This window comes from Mercenaria mercenaria, chromosome 6, assembly GCF_021730395.1.
Source record: "Mercenaria mercenaria strain notata chromosome 6, MADL_Memer_1, whole genome shotgun sequence".
Lineage (NCBI taxonomy): Eukaryota > Metazoa > Mollusca > Bivalvia > Venerida > Veneridae > Mercenaria > Mercenaria mercenaria.
The window spans coordinates 64,266,045-64,291,018 of record NC_069366.1 but is presented as its reverse complement, the minus strand read 5'-3'; the positions used below and the strand labels follow the sequence as shown (position 1 = coordinate 64,291,018).

The following is a 24,974-nucleotide window of genomic DNA, read 5'->3' as shown; positions in this document are numbered from 1 at the left end:
TTGACACAAAAATAATTTCCGAAAAGTCTCACTTAATGAATAAAAAAATATTTAAAAAAAAAACTTCCGACGTACGTACCCTAATTTTTTGGAGCATGTTACCGGAAACAAAGAATTTTTTAGGCCTAAATCTAGGTTCCATGTTTTGCGATAAATTCTGAAACTGGGTTATCTTTTTTCATCTTGCTCTATTCTGAAAAATCTAAAATGTTTGCATTTTTCTTGACAGCCGCCCATAGACTCTCATAACCGGACATGCGCAGTTTAAGAAAATTCAACATGTAAAGTAAGTACTATATACTTTTACGACATTTATTTATAACGTATTGGTTCTTAAGCTTCTAAAATAATAATACATACAACTGATATATAATTAAGATGAATTTACAATTTCTATCAAATTATAATGTAGTGACTTTTCAAGCAGTTGAAAATAGCACATTTACCGTAAAGTAGTCCCTTTTATTTACATTGTCATGACAACATAAAAATCCAAAATTTTCCACTAAATTCGAAATTTAGGAGTAATGAGTGAAGGAAAACTTGTTGTGGCAAGGCTGCCGCCTTTATCTGGGTAAATCTCAATCAAACTCATGAAAATATACTTTGTAGCTGCTGTCAAGTCACTATGCACGACAAATTTATCGTATTTGAATAGTACTCGGGTACACCATTCAACGAGACTTTCGGATAATGATGATAAATGCAGGAAAAGCGATTTATTTCAGTAAAGCAAAGTCCATATATCATATCAGTGTGAAATAATATACAGATGTCATAAAAGAAATGAGATTTCGATTAAACATAACACCAGTAGGGAGTTCTTGCAGTATCCCTGAAATCAGAATCAAATCACTGCACATTCAGCCCTGCAGTTTTTATCATTTGTTCAAAGGGATGTTTTCTGCTTTTAAATTTTGTAAGGTTGGTGGACAAATGTGTTCAGAAAACTTAAGGAATGTGTTATAGAGCTCTAGTTCCCATTTAAGCCAGGTTGATGCAAAAGTCATATAGTGGTAGATCACTAGCTCTAGTAAAAGTACATGGTATGATTTTAACACTGGTATCAGTTATCAATTGTTTTTTGGTTTTTTTGTTTTTTTTGTTTGGTTTATGAAGTTGACTTGTCTAAGTTGGTGTGTAATTATTTAAAGAGGAGTAACTGGTCCTGAGTTAATCTATAGTCTCTGCTTTCTCTGTAATGCTGTTTGTTGTTGTTCCTTTGTTTCCCACATCAGACATGATCTGATATAAGTGTCTTTCAGTGCTTGATAAATCCCAGTTGTTATGTCTTTTCATACTTGTTGTTTTCTTCATCAGCAGTCTAATTGTTAGCAAGGTTTAAGTAATTATATAGTTATATAACCATGACCTTTTTCAAACCAAGAGATGGATGTGAGTGTTAGCAATTATTTGGCCTCTTCATCTAATAAAAAATTTGGAGTTGGAAGCCTTTTGATATGCAGTGTAGAAGAATTTGTAAAAAAAAACAACATTTTAGTGGATTTGAGATATTAGTAGACAATATCTGGTATTATAAAACTATCATTTACAATGACATTTTTCAGGGCAAAAACATTTTCACCTCGACATGGAGGCAGATTTGAAGGCCTTAATGGACCAACTTACAAACTGGGAGGAAATGTACATGCCTTGCCTCCACCAAAAGCTCTTAGAGTGAGTCTTTCTGCAGATATGTTTTACATGTAGTTACAAATCTACTGGTTCAGTGCCTAAATCCGGACAGTGCTTAATAATTCGGACACCGTTTAAAAATGCTTTACGATCATGATTTTTTACTGAAATGAACAGGATCGACGCAAACGTAAGCTTTGATGACCAGCTGTCAGCAACAGCCTGTACGAATGTAAGCTTTTCCAGAGAAAACTACCTTCAAATATCCGCACTGCATAAAGTAAACATTGTGTGTAATTATTTATATGTCTTATGAAATAAAAACATTATCCCCCTACAAAAAAAAACAAAAAGCATTGTGTGTGTAAGGGGATGACGTCATACAGCGCGCGCCAGTTATCTGAGATGCAACGAGGTACTGATTAAACAAGAAAAATATTCTGCCTATTGCAGACGACTCTTTTTGTTTGCTGATCGAAACTGATGTAAAAACATGTTTTAGAATTCTGTACTGCCCTCAGTATTTATTAATAGTTTTAACCAATTTCTGTTATATATCAATTAATTCAATAGAAAAAAAAGCCAGCATTATGCAGACAAGGGAAGCAATTCATTAAATAAAATCTGCGCAGTGTCATTATAATGATCCTCGTAGTTGTGTCAAAATGTATAATGACAGCGACAGAATCTGCATGTAAGAAAGAAAGTTTTAAACATTAATTTTTGCTCTAATAGATTTTATTATATTATTGTTATATTTGGCAATTATATAAAGTTAGAAACCAGTCCATATCATCACGTGATGAACAGGTAATAAAATTTTATTCGTACGGAGATGTTTGTATATATTTACAGGACTGTATTTGACTGCTTTATTTTAAACGAAATCGTGTTTATTGTTATTTTTGGATGCACATATTCATTGCATTTTTAATTATAGTATTACCTCAAATAGTGTCCGAATATTTAGGTCAGTTTTGACAGCTTTTACTGACCCAATTCGGATGACATTTTTATGTTGAAATCAGCAATATACGATTTTGTTGTTAACTTGTTTTGCAAAGAGATTTATAAAGAACCTAAAATTATACAGTTAAAATTTTATGCACGTGTGCCCTTACAGAAGCAAGCCTCTGTGGCGTACATGCTGCGTATTTGCTGTGTATATGCCGCGAACACAGTAGTACGCCAGAGGAGTACATTTTACATACACCGCATGCCGCGTACATGCCGCGTACTATTTCGACGAGTACACAGCATGTACGCAGGAGGTCAGTAGTACACTTCAAGTACGCAGCACAGACTCTGAAAATTTAAGGAGTACACTGCATGTACGCAGGAGGGACTTGTACAAGAAAGTAGTACACTGCATGTACACCGCAGATACTTTGAAATTTATAACACTTATATTTAGTTGCATTAAAGTTGTTTCCCCTTGATGCAGTTACGCCATTTTCTTCAGATGTTTACCAAATTACATGCTACAAAAATTGATTTATTTCATTGAAAAGTGGATGGAGAAAAGCATACTAATTTATTTGATAACATCAATCTACATTATTTTGGTAAGGGTAAATACTTATTGATGCATGTCACTTATCTTTTTTCTGTTTTTTTCTGTCCAAATGATCAGCATTTGCATAAGAAAGTTGGTGGGGTAAGGAATTTACATTATCACAGCAGTTTCGCCACAAGAGTACACAGCATGTATGCAGCAGGAGTACACAGCATGTACGCCGCAGGACTCGGGCCAGGAGTACACAGAATGTACGCCGCAGGAGTACACAGCATGTACGCCGCAGGAGTACACTGCATGTACGCCGCAGGGGTAGTACACCGCAGGCTCATTTGCATGTGAAAAGTGTATGTGCCGCGTACATGCTGCGTACTATTTCCCGCATACTAAATTCCTCCAGCGTACATCCTGTGTACTATGTAGTCCACAGCATGTACGCAGCAAGTAGTACGCGGCAGAGCTCATTTGCATGTCAAAAGTGTACTACAAACGTACTATCGGTGTATGTGCGGTGTATATCCTGCGTACTATTTAAAGCCCTTGATTTCAGTACACATCATGTACGCATTTGCATAAGAAAGTTGGTGGGGTAAGGAATTTACATTATCACAGCAGTTTCGCCACAAGAGTACACAGCATGTATGCAGCAGGAGTACACAGCATGTACGCCGCAGGACTCGGGCCAGGAGTACACAGAATGTACGCCGCAGGAGTACACAGCATGTACGCCGCAGGAGTACACTGCATGTACGCCGCAGGGGTAGTACACCGCAGGCTCATTTGCATGTGAAAAGTGTATGTGCCGCGTACATGCTGCGTACTATTTCCCGCATACTAAATTCCTCCAGCGTACATCCTGTGTACTATGTAGTCCACAGCATGTACGCAGCAAGTAGTACGCGGCAGAGCTCATTTGCATGTCAAAAGTGTACTACAAACGTACTATCGGTGTATGTGCGGTGTATATCCTGCGTACTATTTAAAGCCCTTGATTTCAGTACACATCATGTACGCATCATATACGCTGTATGTACACAGCAAGAGTACGCAGCAGGCCTTTTTCTTCTGTAAGGGTGGTTTCATAATGCAAAGTTACTGTCAAAAATCCACCAAAGTGTCCGGATTTAGGCACTGGACCAGTATAGTGGTAGAAAAGTGGAGAAAGTGTTAATAAATCAATATTATGCAACAGATAAAACAGTTTATAAGCTTTTAATTTTTTGTTTGTAGTGTTTGGTTTTTAAGTTAGTGTCAGTTAGACACTAAAACAACTTGTGGGGCCTCTCTGCCAAATGGTCAAGGGTGCTGAGTTAAATCACTTGCCCTTGAAAACTTATTTGTGCTGTTGAATTCTTCATGTGTGGAAGCATTATCCAGCTGGCTGATGGAATGTCATTGATTCTACCTAAGTGCCCACCTTGCCTGAAATAATGCACAGAGGGGCACCTGCGGTCTTCTGCCACCATCAAAAACTGGAAAAGTCACCATAAATTGTGTTGATGTGACTTTAAATACAACAAAAAAATACAAAAACAAATATCAAAAGTTGTGATGCAGCACTTTCCACTTTTTTATTGAAGAAAGATTGCGCTAGGTGGCACACTTAACATTATTTCAGGCACAGGTGAGCAACTTGGTTAAAAGCGGCTGACCTTTTGTAAGTCTGCTGGATAACTTCCTCACATGCATAAATTCTACAGACAGTTAGTCCTTAATCTTTTTGCCACAGAGGCCCCTTTAGTATATGAATTTATATTAATATTAATTATTATAATAGTTATCTTAATTAGCATATTAATTAGAATTTCTCACTTATCGGACAGAAAAATCTCTATCTTTAGCAGTGCTGGAAAATCTTATCTCACATGGGTTATCCCACACTCCTGTGACGGATTACTTCATGCACTGAATATTCATATTACTTATGTAAAATAATTAAAAATCAGGTACCTTTATCTTTTCTCTCCATTCCTTATAGTGTATTTCTCGATTCAAAATTCATTACTTTATGATAAGAACGTACCGTTACGCTACAAACGATAAAACTAAAGCGGAACTTTGTTATTGTGCGTCACTGAAATGTCACGACGTCACTTCTGCTTACGGACGCTAATTTCCCGCGTTTTAAGTAGTTTCATATTTTTATGCTTGTTTTTATTATTTCTGTTGTGGTAAGTGAGAAATAGAATCCATCATTGGTGTTCGGTGAAGATCGGAAATCCCAACCCTCGGGCGCACCGCTCAAGTCTTAAACTCGGCTCAGCCTCGTTTAAGACTGGAGCGGTGCGCCCTCGGGTTGGGATTTTCTGATCTTAACCGAAGACCAATGATGGATTCTCTATATCTTCAGTTGATGTTGGATATATTAAATTTCTTTGAACAGTTAATGGAACATACAGGCTCTTCAAACCTGTCCTATATATTGAAATTGAATTTAATGCCATTTTAAAGTGTTTGTATGTTTAATGTTTTTGCAGCCATATGTGGACACAAAAACAGGAGAGCTGGATGCATGGCCTGCCCATGCTAGTGGTTACTCTGTTCCAACCACCTCTATGATGATGACAAAAGATAAAAGTCTTGTGCTCGTCAGTGATGAACAGATGGGAAAACCAAACATGATTCCAAAACCAAGATTTCTTGATCAGCTTGAAAATTACCTAAAGAAAGAACTGCGTGCACTAGATGTAACTGAAGTAGAACCAAATGAATTGAGATTACAGGTAATTTAAGTTTTTATTTTTTTTATCAAAGTTTGCTACTTTTTCAGCTGCTTTCTTTCTTGTGACATTTGTGTTTTAAGTATAACACTAGCAATTTTAGTTTCTGACCCATGTAACAATGACATTTCTGATGTTTTATAAAAACGTATAAAAGATAAAAGTCTGGCTACAATAATTACCTAAATAACATAGTCTAACCAAACATTTTCACATTATTCCACAGGTACCAGTTTTATATATTTTTCCTTTTTAAATTATTGCTTGGCTTTGAAAAACTGTTAGGTTTAAGATATTGAATGATATTGTAAATCCTTGAAGTTAATTCCTCTTAACATGTTTTGCTTGAAATAAAATGCATCTTTATATTAAAGGCTCATAGAGAAGTATTTGAGTACTTGATAGAAGATTTCAAGACATACAAGCCTCTGTTGTCAGCAATAAAGAATGAATATGAGATGATGTTTGCCTTCCAAAGACAGCAGATACGTGAACTGGAGCCGTTAAAGGTAAGTCACATGTATGAATTAACTTTTTGACAAAGTAAAATAAATATTTTTCTTCCATTCTATGTAATATTCTATTATCAGAATTTTAGTGTAATACTGGTAACAGTTCTTAATTGTAAATTCTGGACCTCGATTTGTTTTTCAGCAAATGTTGGTGACAGTATCAGAACAATGTGATCAGAAGATAATGAGTATTAGAGATGAAGAAAAGCAAGGTATATGTAGTGAAAGTTAAGAAATGGAAGTATTCATTTAAAGTCTTTAAACTGCACTGTATGTCTATGTCTATAGTCTTATGCCTGTTCTGTTGCATTTTATACATATGCAGGCTTAGGAAATCTATCTTTTAGGCTGGCGAAAAAAAAAATCATGTTGTGAAGCATAGTATACTGTCAAAATTTAGTTATACAATAATTATTTAATTAACTGTATATTAACTTTATTTTTTGACAGTAAAAGATAAAATATTTGATATACAATTGTAGCACAAGTTACATTGAAACTATTTAATTTCATGAGTATGAAATTTTGTGGTTTGGGCTCAAATGGCTACTTCATGGGGATATAAGTTCATTGTTTTCAGTTTTTAAAGACCTTTTTTATTCATTGGAACTTGATTTTGGGAACTGATGCAACCATTGAAATCCCCATAAAAATTAATGATTTCACAGTATAATATCAATACATACTTATGTTTTTAAACAAAAACTTATCATTGAAATCATTCTAACAGAAATGAAAGACCTTAAACAAGAAAACAAAAGCTTGTACCAGAGGATTGAAGATTTGAAAAATGTTGGAAAAGACTTACAAACTCAGGTATCAAAACTTCAAGATGATCTAGCGAACCAGTACAAGTTGTACAGAGATGAGCGTGATGCCCGAAAACTACTACAGTCAGATATTAATGATCTACGATACCAGCAAGAGGACTACCAGATGTCACAGAAGAAAGACGATGAAGAGGAAGATGATCCTGTTATGTTGAAAATCGCTCTCAAGTAAATATTTTCTTTTTTTCTGTTGTTATATCAAATATATTTGCATGACTAAGATGTGGCAAATTTAAAAAACAGTATACCAATAATAACACTTAAGCTCAACTTAAGTTGTATTTTTTTCCTTTAAATTTTATTGAAAGCAAAGTTTTCATGTGGACTTATTTTTTGTAAAATAATTAAAAATGTAAAATTTGAGAAAAATAATTATTATTTTGCTTATATTTCTGAAAATGCAAGGTACTGGTAAATACTAAATAGATTGGCACTGCTCATTTCTGATTTTACAGATCTGTACATTGCATATATTTTTATTTGCCTGAGCTAGTTTCTTTTAATATTCACAAAGGAGTTGACTCACAAAGTAAATATAAATTACATGCAAATATCAAGCAGCATATAATTTCTGAAAATATTGGCTGCTGTGAAGCAGTTCATATGACACTGTGGACTATTAAGATTAGAAAATATAAGTGATGTGAATAATGTACAGTTTTTATTTCAAAGTTTGATCAATAAGCTGATGGCTCTAAACATTTTGTCTGCATATTTCTGTTACAATTTGATGTCACATTTGCTAGGTTATTTTTTTTCTCAAATTTAAGTATTTTTAACATTTACTCCAAAACCAAAATACCTTAACCTAATAACTGTCACATAGTTTTAAAAAAAGAAAACAGTTTATATATGCCGTACTGGCCTGATGTTTGGTTACCTCCCATCAAGTGAATTTCATGGGAGGTAACAAAAAATTCTGACATGATCCTTAATGGTAATTTAAAACTAAAATTTGGTTTAAACTAAAGTTTGTGTAATTATTATGTCATTCCTTTATCTGTTGTAGTTAGTCAGTTTAATAGCCATATCTAACGTTTTCATACTGTTCTACAGAAAAGCGAGAGAGGATGAGCGTGCCGCTTCACAACGTCTCAGTGAAATGGAAGCTAACTACGGTGATGTCATTCCAAGAAGAGATTTTGAGACCCTTGAAAAGAAACATATTGTAAGTCAATTTTACAGCATGAAGATGTACTGTCATACCTTTAGTAAAGACTGCCTAAGAACAAAGATCACCTTGCTGTAAAGGCTGCTAATGTTATTGTCTGGTTGAATCACTAGCAGTGTATTTAGATCTGTGAATAAGGACTACCTGCATATAAAAACTTTCTGCCTATAAGTAGAATCTGCCTATAAAGACTGTATTTTCACTATGCAAAATGTGGTCTTTGCACACAGTTATATATATCAGTCATTATCACATATCTACCATTATATAATTTATGGGCAAAACTGTTTATATAAAGAACACCACAGGGAGAGCCAAAAATGGCCTTTTCTTTGCTGTGGTCTTCATACACTGCTAATGTTTATATTGGAAATAAAACTTATGTTATGTATGTTGTTCACAGGTGGCTGTTACTACAAATTGGAATGTATTAATAAATACAAGGGTACAGATTTAAGATAAGACTTTTTATAAACTTATCTCCGAATATGAGTTACAAGATGCCTGCATGTATTATTACATGTAAAACATAAAAATGTAAATCACTTAGGTACTATAAAATCATTTAATTTCATGGGCATGAAATTTCGTGGTTTTGGTCAAAACAGCAATTTCGTGGGGATATGAATTCGTGGATTTTAACTTTAGAACATAAAATGAATGGAACTATTACTTCTTCGTTGGGATAAAATTTCATGGATTGACTCAACCACGAAATCCACGAAAATTAGTCCCCCACGAATATTAATGATTTCACAGTATTTAAAAATTGGTATCATATTTCATTTTACAGGCACTTGAGGAAAGTGTAGGTGTTATTCAGGGTGACTTTGATAAACTAAAACAAGAACATGAGTAAGTATACACACCTTGTGAAATATATGCTTAATTTTTTCATTAGAAAAAAAGCTTACAGAAAGGTCTCAATTAAGAAATTTATTGCAATATTTTAGTTTTAGTTTTGGTATGAAATTTTTTGCATGTGTTTAATATGTGCATGCTGCTACTTGAAAATGAAAAGAAAATTTTGGAATTATCTCAATTGCTGACCCTGTTTCCTATAATCTTTCTTCTTAAAGCAGGTTATTGAACTTCCAATATATTTAATGTGTGACGATAAAGGATTTAAGTAGCTACAGACATATTTCTTTTTGATGAAATATTCATTTTACTTATAGATGTAGAACTTAAGATGTTGTTCTAGGCAAGCATGCAGGTGTTTTTTTTTCAGGTTTCTTTGAAAAATTTTCTTCTGTCTTTCAGAGCTCTGCTTGAAGTACATAAACAAGTGGTGAAACAGAGAGACGAGTTCTACACAGAATGTGAAACTCTAAGGAGAAGCTCTACTCCGAGGTAACATTTCATAGTATGGTCTGGCAATCAACCAAGTCCTATACACAGAGATTTCCTTCTATATTTTGAGTATTTGTTCTGTATTTTTCTATGTGAAGTGTTGTTGACTAGGAAGAAGAGCAATTTTGTCATTTAATCACATCTTCCATTCTCTCTACAATGCTATATATACCAGTAATAGAGGGTTGTCAGTATGCTGATGTACCTTAAGGGTATTCAACTGCCTCAGCATTTGAAATCCTGTATTTCTACCTATTTTTTTATTGAAAGCTTGTTAAGGGCCTCTGATATAAATATATAATATTTGATGACTATAGTAACCTGAGCAGGTTTTTTATATGCCTATTGATACATCTCCAGTCAAAATTAACATAAGCTTGCATTGCATGATTCTTATTGTAGAAGTACATGCAATTTGTGTATATTTTACATCCCCATTTCTCGTATTCTCAGGATTTCTCATATTCTCATTTTTCCCTTAAAGTTGTTAAATGGTTTTCTAAATAGGTATGGTACAAAACTGACACGATGAAAATTTCATGATTTGAACGCAAATTGATGAAAATATTTTCATTTACTGAATTTTCAAAAAATATACTGATTTTTTTCTGGTGGTCTAAGCAAATTTGCCTTAAATTATTCACTATGCAATTAATAATCATATTTCCTGATGTATTTACTGTAGAATATATCATTTTATTACATCATGGTAGTTTTAATGTTTTAAATTCTACAAGTTCTTTGTACTTGTCAAATGTAAATCCATGGGAATACGAGAAACTCTTGGTCCATTTCTGTGGTTGGGGGTGGTATAAAATATTGTAATAAAATAATTAAATGGAATAATTTCTGTAACATCTGAAAGACAAGTGAATTTTCTACCAAAATTGCACCCAATTACTGTTTATGAAATGGTTAATCTGTTACTGGGAATAAAACAACCGCCCCTGAGAAAACAGCATATACATTATTAAAACTGTGACATGATATGACCACAGAATTTTTTTTACATATAAACTTAAGAATTGCACTAGAAGCTCAAAACATGCAGAAAGGAGTTATATAAAGAACTCAGTGGGAGTTAGTAGCTTTTTTAATTTTTATCATTATTAATCTTGAATTTATTGATTAAAAAAGGAGATACTGATAGAGTAATTTCAGATATGTTGAAGTGTAAAAAAATTCATTTTGACTCCATTAGTCTTTCCTATTAAACTTCAAGAATATGTTGACAAGCATGAAAGACACATGCATATGTAGCATTGTTTAGTTACAAAATTTTGAAAAAAATAATGTTTAGAAATTTTCATGTGTCAACAATTTCACATGCATATTGCACATGACAGGAACATGGTGGAAATTTATTTTATGCCATAACATTCAAATAATGCAAGATCTCTTTAAAATTCAAAAACTTTCTACTACCATGTACAGATAACTCTAAAATGTTGTAAAATTTTATATCAGGCTCTTACCAAATATGAAGATACCCACCAAATCCCCATTTAGATTTTGTAAACAAACAGACAAAAGTTCTAGTACTAGAATACCGTAATATAGAGATATCCTTGTTTTCAGACCAGACTGGGATAAATGTGCTGACAATATACGTGGAGGTATGGCACGCTGGAAGGAGCTGTCGGAAGGTAAAGCCAGTAATGAGCTGGTTGATGTGTTACTGACAGAGATGGCTTCAGGAGAGGTCGTTGATACAGGAGGTGCTGAATACTTTGATGGACAGGTATATATTAGTTTAAGCTCCAGAAATTATTTACTAGACATGGTTGATTATTTAACTAGTTTTCAGTCTGGGGATGTGCAGGCTCTACATGTTACTGTGAAAGTGTGCATACAGATAAAACTAATACAACTAGATGAACTATAAATATAAATGGACAGATATCAATTGATAAAATATTATGGCTGCAGTATATATTTATTTAAAAGAATTGAAAGAAATGATTTGTAACTGTCAACTTTGCTTTACCACTTTTATTTTTGAATGTAAACATTACTATTTCAATTCCCACAGGGCACTGGACCATCAGTTCCTAAATACTTACAACATGATGGCCCTGTAAGAAACCGTCGGCTGGGTAAACGTGATGCGTCACTTCTCATTAAGGACATCTGGAGAGAAAAGGGAGCTCATGATGCTGCTGTATGTAATTTTTCAGTCACTTTAATTTTCCATATGTACAACACTCAAACATGTATTAAAATGCCTTGTAATGTGACTTAACGCAGTATAAAACCAATTACATAATAATACATTTTACATCTGTATATATAAAGATGAAAACCATTTTTAAAGTAATACTTGTTTAAGGTAATTTCAGTTGCAGTATCTACATGAAGTAAGTGAAGCAAAATACTATGAAACTGTTGAAATCTATTTGCATAAAATTTTGAGAGAGCATGAAATTTTGAATGCTCAATTTTATTGATTTGTTTGGGTTTGATATGCAAGATTGACACATCCACTGAATTTGTAGAAGTAAATTCCTGAATAATGATTTTTTATGGTATGTGGTACAGACTTTAATAACAGATGGAGGTTATCATGTAAGAAATTACTGTATTACAGAAAGCAGACGGAGTACGAGATAAGATGGCCGACTTCCTGTACACATACCTACAGCGAAGGTTTGGTCTGGAACAGATGATTATTGAGTGGGGATACAATCTTCATGATGCCTGTCAAAGATACGCCCATGATGAACATATAGGGCTTTTCCATGGGGTGCTAACGGAAGAGGTAAGTCTGAGGCTTGATGTCGTAAAAGCAAATCCAAAGCATCAATAGGGCTCTTCCATGGGATGCTAACGGAAGAGGTAAGTCTGAGGCTTGATGTCGTAAAAACAAATCCAAAGCATCAATAGAGCTCTTCCATGGGATGCTAACGGAAGAGGTAAGTCTGAGGCTTGATGTCGTAAAAACAAATCCAAAGCATCAATAGGGCTCTTCCATGGGGTGCTAACGGAAGTGGTAAGTCTGAGGCTTGATGTCGTAAATGCAAATCCAAAACATCAATAGGGCTCTTCCATGGGGTGCTAACGGAAGAGGCTTGATGTCGTAAATGCAAATCCAAAGCATCAATATGCAATTCAAGAGAGGCCGTCTATACTCATAATAAAGAAATGCTTAACATCTTTCACTGCAATGCCTGTTGAAATCAGAACCATTCAAGTCTTGATGATCATACCTATACAGCTTTACTTTTGGTGTATCATTTCACTTCATTTTTCTAGTGTAATATAAAGGTGTACTTTCTGCAAAATAACCCAGACATAAAGTTAATTCTGTTTACAGCAACTGTTGGTTGCAGCTTGATTAACATACACATGGCATACAATGACTGTATGTTTGTCTCACAGGCCTTATTTTATCTTATTTATATTATTTCTTCCTCTTAAGCAAATTTAGTTTTCTTATATTTAAATCAAGACATAAAGTGACATTTTAGAGCCACAAGGAATGGCATTATTGCAGTGAAATATCAATATCTGATTTTTTTTAAAGTTTCAGTTTATAGAGATTTTCTGTACAGATAAGCTATGCCACACAGTTCAGCCAAGAAACGGATATAAGCCAAGTCATACTGTTCAGCCGTTTAACGATTTATACCTGGTCATACAGTGATATAAGCCAGGTCATAATGTTTAGCCAAAAAATGAATATAAGCCAAGTCAAACAGTTAAGCTAGTTAAAGATTTAAGCCCGGTCATACAGTTAAGTCAAGAAATGATATAAGCCAAGTCATACAGATGAGCAAAAATATAGATATAAGCCAGGTCATACAGTTAAGCCAAGAATTATATACTAGCTATTTTATACAGTTAAGCAAATTAAAGATTTAAGCCAGGTCATCTTGTAAAGCTTACCATATTTAAGATTTAAGCCAGGTCAGTGGTTATAAACCAGGTCATAAAATTAAGCAAATTAAAGATGTTTCTGAATACGGTCACCATTCTAACAACCACTGTATATTTATGTATTCCAGATAGATGAGGAGGTATACCACAATCAGTTACAACTGATACAGAAACTGATGAACCATCTTACTACTATAGATATGGACAAAGGCAACCAGGGAAAACTCTCAAAGGCAGACTTCAGGTAATAGCAAGGTTATTTGAGCACACCTCCCCCTGCCACACACACACACTTAAGAAAAAAACATTTTACATTTTCGGGGATGATGGGGGAGGGGGGAATGTCTTTTTTCCATTGACAAGTGCATTCAGGGTCTAAATCATATTTAGTGATAGCTCTAAATATAAAATTGATAGGATATATTAATACAATATATTTTATAACACCACGCACCAAATATTAGTGTCTCGGTGTGCAGTTAAGAGTTCTAATTTTAGGCAAGCTGGTTCAGTTTTGTAAGAAACACCATTTTTCTGTCTTTACAATTACAATTTTGAGTATAAAAAACTGATAGAAAACATAGTACTGTGAAATCATTGAATTTTGTAGAAATCATTTTTTAGTTTTCGCAAAAACAGCTATTTCATGGTATATATAGAATAAATTCATGAAAATCTGATTTTTTGTAGATTGACACAACTATGAAATCATGAAAATTTGTCCTCCACATTAATGATTTGACAGTGTAATCCATTGACAATGCTAGAGTTGCCCTGTAAAACAGACTCATTTCTAATACTCCACAGGGAGGGCCTAGCGTCGTACCTCATTGGTGTGGATGCTGATACATTAAATGCCATGATGAGAGCTGCTGAGTCAGAGATGGACAACAAGGAAGTGGATGAAATAGAATATAAAAATCTTTTTATGGAGGTCAGTTTTTTTTCCAGATTTTTTTTTTATTTGAAGTATAGTCAAATCTGATTATAAAGATCATTTTTAGAAAGCCGAAATATGGTTTTCAATATGCAGGTGGTCTTTCACTGTAGATAGTCCTTATTTACTGGTCAAACTAGAAAATGCTTTTGTAAAAATGCGCATGTCTCCCCCAATGCAAAGTCCTATAGGCAAGAAGTCAATAGGGGTCAGGAGCGAAAGTCAAAGAGACACTGATGGTTGGCTGCAATAGGGATCATCTACTTGGCATGTCCTGTCATCCCGCTAAATTTCAACACTCTTGGCCTAGTGGTTCTCAAGTCACTGTTCAGGCTCCTGTGACCTTGACCTTTGATCAAGTGACCTCAAAATAAATAGGGGTCATCTACTCTGCATGTCCAATCATCTTATCAAGTTTCAACATTGTAGGTCAAGTGGTTCTCAAGTTATTTCCAAAAAATGATTTTACATGAACAGGCCACTGTGACCTTGACCTTTAACAGACTGACCCCAAAATCAACAGGGGTCATCTACTCTGCATGTTCAATCATCCTATGAAGTTTCAACATTCTGGGTCAAGTGGTTCTCAAGTTATTGATCGGAACTGGTTATCAATGTTCAGGCCCCTGTGACCTTGAACTTTAACGGAGTGACCCCAAAAACAATAGGGGTCATTTACACTGCATGACCAATCATCCTATGAAGTTTCAACATTCTGGGTCGAGAGGTTCTCAAGTTATTGATTGGAAATGGTTTTCCATGTTCAGGCCCCTGTGGCCTTGACCTTTAACAGAGTGACCCTAAAATCGTTAGGGGTCATCTACTCTGCATGACCAATCATCCTATGAAGTTTCATCATTCTGGGTCAAGTGGTTCTCAAGTTACTGACCGGAAATGGTTTTCAATGTTCAGGCCCCTGTGACCTTGACCTTTCAAAGAGTGACCCCAAAATCGATAGGGGTTATCTACTCTGCATGATCAATCATCCTATTAAGTTTCAACATTCTGGGTCAAGTGGTTCTCAAGTTACTGACCGGAAATGGTTTTCAATGTTCAGGCCCCTGTGACCTTGACCTTTGACGGAGTGACCCCAAAATCAATAGGGGTCATCTACTCTTCATGGTCAATCATCCTATGAAGTTTCAACATTTGGGGTCAAGTGGTTCTCTAGTTATTGATCGGAAATGGTTTTCAATGTTCAGGCCCCTGTGACCTTGACCTTTGACGGAGTGACCCCAAAATCAATAGGTGTCATCTACTCTTCATGATCAATCATCCTATGAAGTTTCAACATTCTGGGTCAAGTGATTCTCTAGTTATTGATCGGAAATGGTTTTCAATGTTCAGGCCCCTGTGACCTTGACCTTTGACGGAGTGACCCCAAAAACAATAGGGGTCATCTACTCTTCATGACCAATCATCCTATGAAGTTTCAACATTCTGGGTCAAGTGGTTCTCTAGTTATTGATCGGAAGTGGTTTTCAATGTTCAGGCCCCTGTGACCTTGACCTTTGATGGAGTGACCCCAAAAACAATATGGGTTGTCTACTCCAGCAGCCCTACAACCCTATGAAGTTTGAAGGTTCTAGGTCAAATGGTTCTCCAGTTATTGCTCGGAAATGAAGTGTGACGTACGGACGGACGGGGCAAAAACAATATGTCTCCTGGGGTAGACATAAATATACTGCGAGTGATTGAACAAGAAACAACATTAATGGCCTTTACAGTCATGTGACCACTATTCACTGATGTTCTTTAGAAAAGGTTTGACTGTGCTACCTTTAGCCCTTTGATTTTTTGTCTCATACTACTGCATTAGTTATGCATTACATGTATATTGCAGGAAAAGTATTTCGAAATGTAAAATTGTATCATATTTCATGTACAAGTTAGTTTGTGGCCTGAAAGTGTTTTAAGAAAATTTATATATCAGTCTCTAACTTGGTTCTCATTGGGTAATATTTAGCAGAGTTATGGCTCAGAATAAATAATTTCGCATTCTTTTTAAACATTTTCCACACTAATGTCTCCATTTAATACTGGGCGAAGATATAACCAGTATGTTTATGTCAAATGAATATGCTAATTTAAATGACTCTAATTTACCAGTGTATTAAAATATCTAAAATGTAACAATGACTTGTAAACAAGGTATCATGTAGCTGCCACTCCAACACTTCCATTATGTTTATAGGATGATGAAGGTCGAACAGGTCCATTCCTAGATGAGGTCAGAAAGTGGGATAATCAAGAGAGAATGAAATATGTTGATGAAATAAAAGCACAGCTTGGGGATACAAAGTAAGTCTCCAGTTTCTTGTTTTGTCATCTTTTTTTATCAAAAATACCCAATTTTGATTATGTTAACCCTCCTGTGTTTGCAGCAAACCATCACATGTTAACATCAGTCATCATGTGTTTATATCTAACCAAATGTTACCAACCATCATGTGTTTCCATCAATTATCATGTTTATATCTAACCAAATGTTAACATCAACCATCATGTGTTTCCATCAATTATCATGTTTATATCTAACCAGATGTTAACACCAACCATCATGTGTTTCCATCAGTTATCATGTCTGTATTTAATCAGATGTTAACACCAACCTTATGTGTTTCCATCAGTTATCATGCGTTTATATCTAATCAAATGTTAACACCAACCATCATGTGTTTTCATTAATTATTATGTGTTTTTATATAACTAAATATTAACAGTAACCGTCATGTGTTTACATTAGTCAGTGTTTTTATCTTACCAAATATCAATATTGACCATCTTGTGCTTATGTCAACCATTATTTCTTTATCTGAAATGTTTACATCAATCATCATGTATTTACCTTAGTCACCATTATTTGCAATAAACCATCAAGTGTTTACATCAAAGGTTAACCGCCATCATGTGTTTAGATCAAACATCATGTCTTTGCAACTTACCAAATGTTGACAGTTACATCAGCCATCTTGTTTAAATCTGGTATAATAGATATGTTTTACCTAAAACCATTGTGCTTAGATCAAGCATCAGCAATACATTCCATGTTTTGAAATGCCATGGATAATAATGATTACTGGCCATCCAATTGATGTATCATAAGATTTTTTAAAATGAATTATTTTAACAGTCGTTTCACTTGCAGAGTTAGAATCAGCAGTTGGTTCGAGTCTCGACAAGAAAAAGGTTTGGGTTCTACCAACATGCAGGTCTGTGCATGATTTAATGCCTCTCATATGAACAGTAGGAAAGTTGCCGTATAAACGGAGCAGTGACCATTCTACTACAGGAGACATTACTGTTGTAGTTTAAACACAAACATCAATATATATATATATAAACTTCTACAGGGAACTGTTTAATACAGGTTGATGTTGAAAATGGATCTTGAAATTTGTGGCTGTTTAGGACAAGTAACTTCTGAACAAAGACACATGGCTGACCATATTCCAAATTTGTTTTTATGTAGTTCTGTAAAAAGTAACAATATTCTATATTTTCTGTTTTCAGTCCAGTTTCAGTGGACGATTTGAAGCGGTCCATTTTACAAGCTGATATAGAAATTGATAATGTTAAAATGGACAAATACATAACTTGGGTGTTCCGCTCAGATAAACCATATGAAACCGACCCACTGGAGCAGTCAAAGGTCGTAGAAAGGTTACAGAAAGGAAATGTGGCACGTTCTGGGAGACAGTTGTAAAATCATGCAGTACAGAAATAATGTATTAACTTAAATTCACTTTTGTTATAACTAGAATCGGACAAAAACACAGAAAACCTTTGATAATAATTGCATTTTACACATGGACTTAAGTGCCTTTGTACAGTTGACCTTAAATGTAAAGTCCTGTGTTTTATTGAACTGTGATCTTTTTGTTAAATTGTGATATATACATGTATGTATTGTTTTATCTTAACTGCCATTTACAATGTATACATTAGATTTTATATTTCAAGGTTTTTAAACTAAAAATCTTGTTATATGTTTCATATGGCAGATTTTCACTCACTTTTACAATATTGTAAGCATGATTGAAGAAGTTATGTTATTATGTTTGTGTATGTATGTTTTGTTTTCAAAAATTTGTAACTGTGGCAAAATAAACTTAATCTCGGCAATGAGTTTATTATTAATGGGTTTAATGAAGAAATAACATCTCAAACAACAGCTGTCAAAGGACAGCAACGCTCGACGATTCAACAGCCTGACAAATTAGGTTAAATCAAAATAGTTGAAAAAGGGGAATAATTTTGTAAAATTGCAAAACAGGGTTATGGAACCTGTAAAATGCATATCAGTACAATGACAACGGACAACTATGTGAAGTTTCAATCCATTCCCATTAGTGGGTACTAAGATACCAGCTTACATACAAAAACTTAACCAAAAATTTCTAAGCAAAACAGAGTTATGGAACCTATGCAATGTAAGTCAGTTTATTACAGTGAATAAGTGTGTGAAGTTTCAATCTATTCCATTAAAGTGGTTTACTGAGATACCAGCTTACATATAACAAGAAGGTCATGATTACCCTGAATCGCTCACCTGAGTAATATGAGCCACATGACTGATGCTAAAATATTAGAAAGTAGGTCAGAAGGTCATATTCACCGAAAGTCAGTTTTAAAATCGGTGTGCAAAATTGAACATATCATCCAAGTTTTAAGGCTGTATCTAATAAAAAAAACAAGGCAGTCTGAAAGACAGCTAAATCCCCCGCCACTGCTATGGATAGTGAGAGGGTAAACCTTTGATTTTAGCTGTGACCTTGACCTTGAACTGACATGGCTGACTCATGAATTTTGCACAACGTCTTGATGAGGTGATCATTTGACCAAAGTTTCATGAAAATCCTTCAAGGGGTTCAGGAGATACAGAGGTGAAACCTTTGACCTTCAGTTGTGACCTTGACCTTGAGTTGACATGGCTGACTCATGAGTTCTTGATGAGGTGATCATTTGACCCTAGTTTGATGAAAATCCTTCAAGGGGTTAAGGAGATACAGAGTGGACACCAAATGGAAGGCTCAAACCTTCGACCCTTAGTTGTGACCTTGACCTTGAGCTGGCATGGTTGACTCATAATTTCTGCATATCATTCTGATGAGGTAATCATTTGACCCAAGTTTTATAAAATTTCTTCAAGGGGTTTAGGAGATATAGAGCGGACACGAAATGGAAGGCTCAAACCTTTGACCTTCAGTTGTGACCTTGACCTTGAGCCGACATGGCTGACTCATAAGTTCTGCACATCGCCTTGATGAGGTGATCGTTTGACCCAAGTTTGATGAAAATCCTTCAAGGGGTTTAGGAGATATAGAGCCGACACAAAATGGAAGGCTCAAACCTTTGACCCTAAGTTGTGACCTTGACCTTGAGCCGGCATGACTGACTCATGGGTTCTGCACATCGTCTTGATGAGGTGATCATTTGACCCAAGTTTTATAAAATTCCTTCAAGGGGTTTAAGAGATATAGAGCGGACACAAAATGGTAGGCTCAAACCTTTGACCTTGAGTTGTGACCTTGACCTTGAGCCGGCATGGCTGACTCGTGGGTTCTGCACATCGTCTTGACGAGGTGATCATTTGACCCAAGTTTTATAAAATTCCTTCCAGGGGTTTAGGAGATATAGAGCGGACACAAAATGGCAGGCTCAAACCTTTGACCTTCAGTTGTGACCTTGACCTTGAACCGACAAGGCTTACTCATGGGTTCTGCACATCGTCTTGATGAGGTGATCATTTGACCCAAGTTTCATGAAAATCCTTCAAGGGGTTTAGGAGATATGGACCGGACATTTTGTTACGGACGGAAGGACGGAAAGACGGATGCAGACCATTCCTATAATCCCTCCGCAACGGCGGGGGATTAAAAACTAGGTCTGTAGGTCAAGGTCACAGTCAAGTGACCCCTAATCACTTAGGGTCATCAGGTAATTATAATTAAACAGTCTAGGAAATATGATCTTATAATTTTGGAAGTATTTATTCCTATATAACTCGTAATAAAGTGACCCCCAGGGCAGGGCCTGTTTTCAGTCCAGGGGAATAATTTGTACAATTTTGGTAGAGGATCATAAGGCAATGCAACATATCAAATATCAGAAGCCTAGGCCTTGCAGTTTCAGGTGAGAAGATTTTTAAAGTTTTTTCCTATATAAGTCTATGTAAAACTTGGCACCCTCGGGGCGGAGCCTCTTTTCAACACAGGGGCACAATTTGAACAAGCAAATTCGATGAATTGGAATCCCCCGCCGAAAGTGTCAGAGTTGAGGAACGGCAAAAAAATATATCCTGCAAAAAGTTAAGAATGTTACCAAGAAGCAAATAATTTCATTAGTCAAATCAAATTAAAAGAAAATGAAGAAAATGAATGGTTTGTTTGGGTGGGGGGGGGGGGGGGGGGGGGGTGAGGATACAACAGTTTACATGTTGATTATAAATATTGGTAGAAAACGAAAAATGAAAAAAAAAAAAAAAAAAATGGGGGGGGGGGGGGGGGGAGGGGGGGGGGTGACCAATGTAAGGTGGTGACCAGGTGTAGGTACACAACATCACATGTTTATAATAAATGTGCATGGAAAAGAATGGAAGAAGTTTAATGAAATTCTTCCAATTGGTTGGTTTGTTATGTACAGATCTGTGGATTTTTAAACAATTAAAGGGCAATAACTAAATGGAAAATTGACCAATCGAAAAAAAACTTGAAGGGCATCGTCGCAGTATCTTGGTTCATGTCTATTTCAAGTTTGATGAAATTCTACCTGCTAGTTACTGAGAAATGGCTGCAGACGGACATTTTTCATTAAATCATGGGCAATAACTCTAAGGGAAATTGACCTATCAAAAAAAAAACTTGACGGGCATCAGCGCAGTATCTTGGTTCATGTCTATTTCAAATTTGATGAAATTCTACCTGTTAGTTACTGAGAAATGGCTGCAGACAGACATTTTTTATTAAATCAAGGGCAATAACTCTGAGGGAAATTGACCAATCAAAAAAAAAACTTGACGGGCATCATCGCAGTATGTTGGTTCATGTTTATTTCAAGTTTCATGAAATTCTACCAAGTAGTTACTGAGAAATGGCTGCGAACGGACAACACCATTTCAATACCCCCCTCCCGATTTCATCGGCGGGGGATAACAATCTTCACAGAGGACCATTAGATGATGTCACATGCCAACTATCAAGGCTCTACGCCTTGTGATTTTGGACAAAAAGATTTTTAAAGTTTGTCCTTTCGGTTGCCAAGGCAACCAGTGTTCTGCATGGAACTCAATTCTTGGAATAATTTTGGAAGGGGACCACCCAAGGATAATTCCTGTGAAATTTGATGTTATTCTGTCCAGTGGTTTTCAACAAGAAGATTTTTTTTAGAGAATATTGATGGATGGATGACTGACGACGCACTACGGACATTAAGCAGTCACAAAAGCTCACCATGAGCCTTTGGCTCAGATGAGCTAAAAACTTAACCAAATTGGGACGCAGACTCGGACGCATGAGTGAGTCCAATAGCTCTACCTATTCTTTGAATAGTCGAGCTAAAAATTTACCATGAGCCATAAATGACTACAGACCAGACTTAACTCCAGCTGGAATTCCGAGATAGGATAGCTATAACTGAAGAAGACATGGTTGACAGGATTATAATGCATGGCCACTCGAAGAAATTGTTATGTAAAAACATTTTGGTAAGTTTGATTTTAAAAGAAGCTTCGCCTAATTTTTAACATCACAATGGGTGGTGTTTTTAAGGTTTTAAACTGTCAATGCAATAATTCTGATGTTCAGATATTATGGGGTTGTAAAGCAAAGCTATTCCAGTTCAGAGACTTACTCCCACAATGACCATTAATTACCTTCGAACAAAGTTTACCAAATTTCAGTGCAACTAAGCCTTGAAGCAAATCAAATCGCTAATTTCAATGTACATTTGTACTGTGAAAGCATTAGTTTCATTGACATAGTTTCATAGTGATGGTAAAAATGGGCTATTTTGAAGGGATTACATTTCTTGGATTCAACATTCTAAAATTAAAATATTAAAATGAGAATTTTCTTTGTTCATAGAAATATAATTTCATGCATAGACACTACCACAAAATAAAACAAGAGGGCTGAGATGGCCCTAGGTCGCTCACCTGAGTAACACACCATAACAGTGTAAACATGTTTTACCTAATGATTTCATGAAGACAAATATTCTCACCAATTTTCATAAAGATCGGATCAAAAAATGTGGCCTCCCCTCGAAGACTTCATGATAACAAAAATTCTGACCAAGTTTACAAATGTGCCACTTAAGAATGTAAACAAGCTTATTCTTTGCTTTGACCTGATGACCTAGTTTTTGACCCCACTTAAATAGTTCATGTAGACAGACATTCTGTGCAAATTTCATGCACATGAAATGAACAAGAGTGTTAACAAGCTTTTCCTATGATTTGTCCAGGTGACCTAGTTTTTGACCCCATATGACTCAGTTTAAAACCTGGCCTAGGAATCAGCAAGATAAACATTCTGACCAAATTTCATGAAGATAGGGTCATAAATGTGGTCTCTAAAGTGTTAACAAGCTTTTCCTTTGATTTGAGCTGGTGACCTAGTTTCTGACCCGACATGACCCAGTTTCGATCCAGGCCTAGAGATCATCAAGATTCTGTGCAAGTTGGTATCAAATCCAAGCATAAATGAAACCCCTACATGGCTGGAAGTGGCAAAATAGAAAAACTTTCAGGGACAGTAACTCTAGAACCCATGATGGAATCTAGCCAATTTTCGAAAGGAACAGAGATCTTATTGTGACTTAATGACTAAGTTGTGTGTAAGTGTGGTTTAAATCAAATTTATAAGGCAGTCAGAAAGACAGCTATATCCTCCGCCACTGTTATGGATAGTGACTCAAACCTTTGACCTTGAGTTGTGACCTTGACCTTAAGCCAACATGACTGACTTATGGGTTCTGCACATCGTCTTATGAGGTGATCATTTGACCCAAGTTTCATAATTATTCTTCAAGGGGTTTAGGAGATACAGAGCGGACACGAAATGAAAGGCTCAAACCTTTGACCTTGAGCCAACATGGCTGACTCATGGGTTCTGCACATCGTCTTGATGAGGTGATCATTTGACCCAAGTTTCACAATTATCCTTCAAGGGGTTAAGGAGATACAGAGCAGACACGAAATGGAAGGCTCAAACATCTGACCTTGAGCTGTGACCTTGGTCTTGTAGCGACATGGCTGACTCACAGGTTCTGCACATCGACTTGATGAGGTGATCATTTGACCCAAGTTCCATGATTATCCTTCAAGGAGTTTAGGAGATACAGAGCAGACACGAAATGGAAGGCTCAAACCTTTGACCTTGAGCCGACATGGCTGAGTCATGGGTTCTGCACATTGTCTTGATAAGGTGATCATTTGACCAAAGTTTCATGAAAATCATACAAGGGGTTTAGGCGATACAGAGCGGACACAAAATGTTATGGAAGGACGGAAGATGGAAGGCTGGACGATGGAAGGACAGACAGATACCATTCCTATAACCCTCACCACTCGTGGCGGGGGATTAAAAAGGTCACTTCTATCGTGTTCACAAGGTAACAAGAGCTGTCACTAATGGTGACAAATGCCCCCGCAGTGCCTTGACCCCAAAGTCAGTAGGGGTTGTGTACTCAATAAGTACTATCAGCATAAAAAGTATGAAGGTCCTGGGTGCAGTGGTTTGCGAGTAAAGTGCCTTCATGTAAAAAGTTAACGTTGTGACGAACGAACTAACGAAGGGACAGACAGTTGAAAACTAACATGCCTCCCTTCGGGGGGCATAAAAATTCACAAATTTTGGCTCTTTCAAGGGTCAATCAGGGGCCGTAACTCCGGAACCTATAATTAGATCTGACAAGATTCATCATCGTTGTTGAAGAAGTTTGTATCAAATTAAACAATAAATGAAGTCGCTATATTGCTGCAAAAGCCAAAAAAGCAAATTTTGGCCCGGGGCCATATTTCTAGAACCCATGATGGGATTTGGCCAGTTTTCAAAGGCAAGTGAGACATTATGCCAATATAACTTGTGTGCAAATTTGATTAAAGCTGATTGCAAAATGTGGTCTCTATCATGTTCACAAGCCAAAAATAGCAAATTTTGCCCCTTTAAGGGGCCATAACTCTGGAACCCATGATGGGATCTGGCCAGTTTTCTAAAGGAACTGAGATATTATACCAATACAATGGACAGACTGACGGACAAAATGCGATCACAAAAGCTCACCCTGTGACTGTGACAGATGAGCTAAACAAGAGGGCCTGTATCGCTTGCCTGAAGAAAGCAGATCAGTAAGTCACATTCATGGTCACTGAAGTCAGTTTTAAGATTGGTGTGTAAAACTGTACATGTCATCCAAATTTC

General features: G+C 35.9%; 1 protein-coding gene across 1 annotated transcript; it reads left to right on the top strand.

Annotated features, from left to right (window-relative positions):
* Positions 1-449: 449 nt before the first annotated feature.
* LOC123548582 (translin-associated factor X-interacting protein 1-like) lies at positions 450-18,675 on the top strand. Its single transcript, XM_045335957.2, has 16 exons — positions 450-574; positions 1,569-1,677; positions 5,629-5,874; positions 6,246-6,380; positions 6,526-6,595; positions 7,114-7,381; positions 8,270-8,381; positions 9,178-9,239; positions 9,648-9,737; positions 11,316-11,478; positions 11,770-11,898; positions 12,325-12,495; positions 13,742-13,857; positions 14,421-14,547; positions 16,745-16,851; positions 18,064-18,675. Exons 1-16 carry the CDS (start codon positions 528-530, stop codon positions 18,254-18,256), a joined length of 2,145 nt encoding a protein of 714 aa, XP_045191892.2. The 5' UTR covers positions 450-527; the 3' UTR covers positions 18,257-18,675.
* The last annotated feature ends 6,299 nt before the right edge of the window (positions 18,676-24,974 follow it).

Bases quoted from the DNA above. Each gene is read 5' to 3' on its own strand.
- LOC123548582 (XM_045335957.2), top strand. From the start codon at position 528: ATGAGTGAAGGAAAACTTGTTGTGGCAAGGCTGCCGCCTTTATCTGG. The intron at 7,382-8,269 runs GTAAATATTTTC...ACTGTTCTACAG, and splicing joins ATGTTGAAAATCGCTCTCAA to AAAAGCGAGAGAGGATGAGC. The intron at 16,852-18,063 runs GTAAGTCTCCAG...TTCTGTTTTCAG, and splicing joins GCACAGCTTGGGGATACAAA to TCCAGTTTCAGTGGACGATT.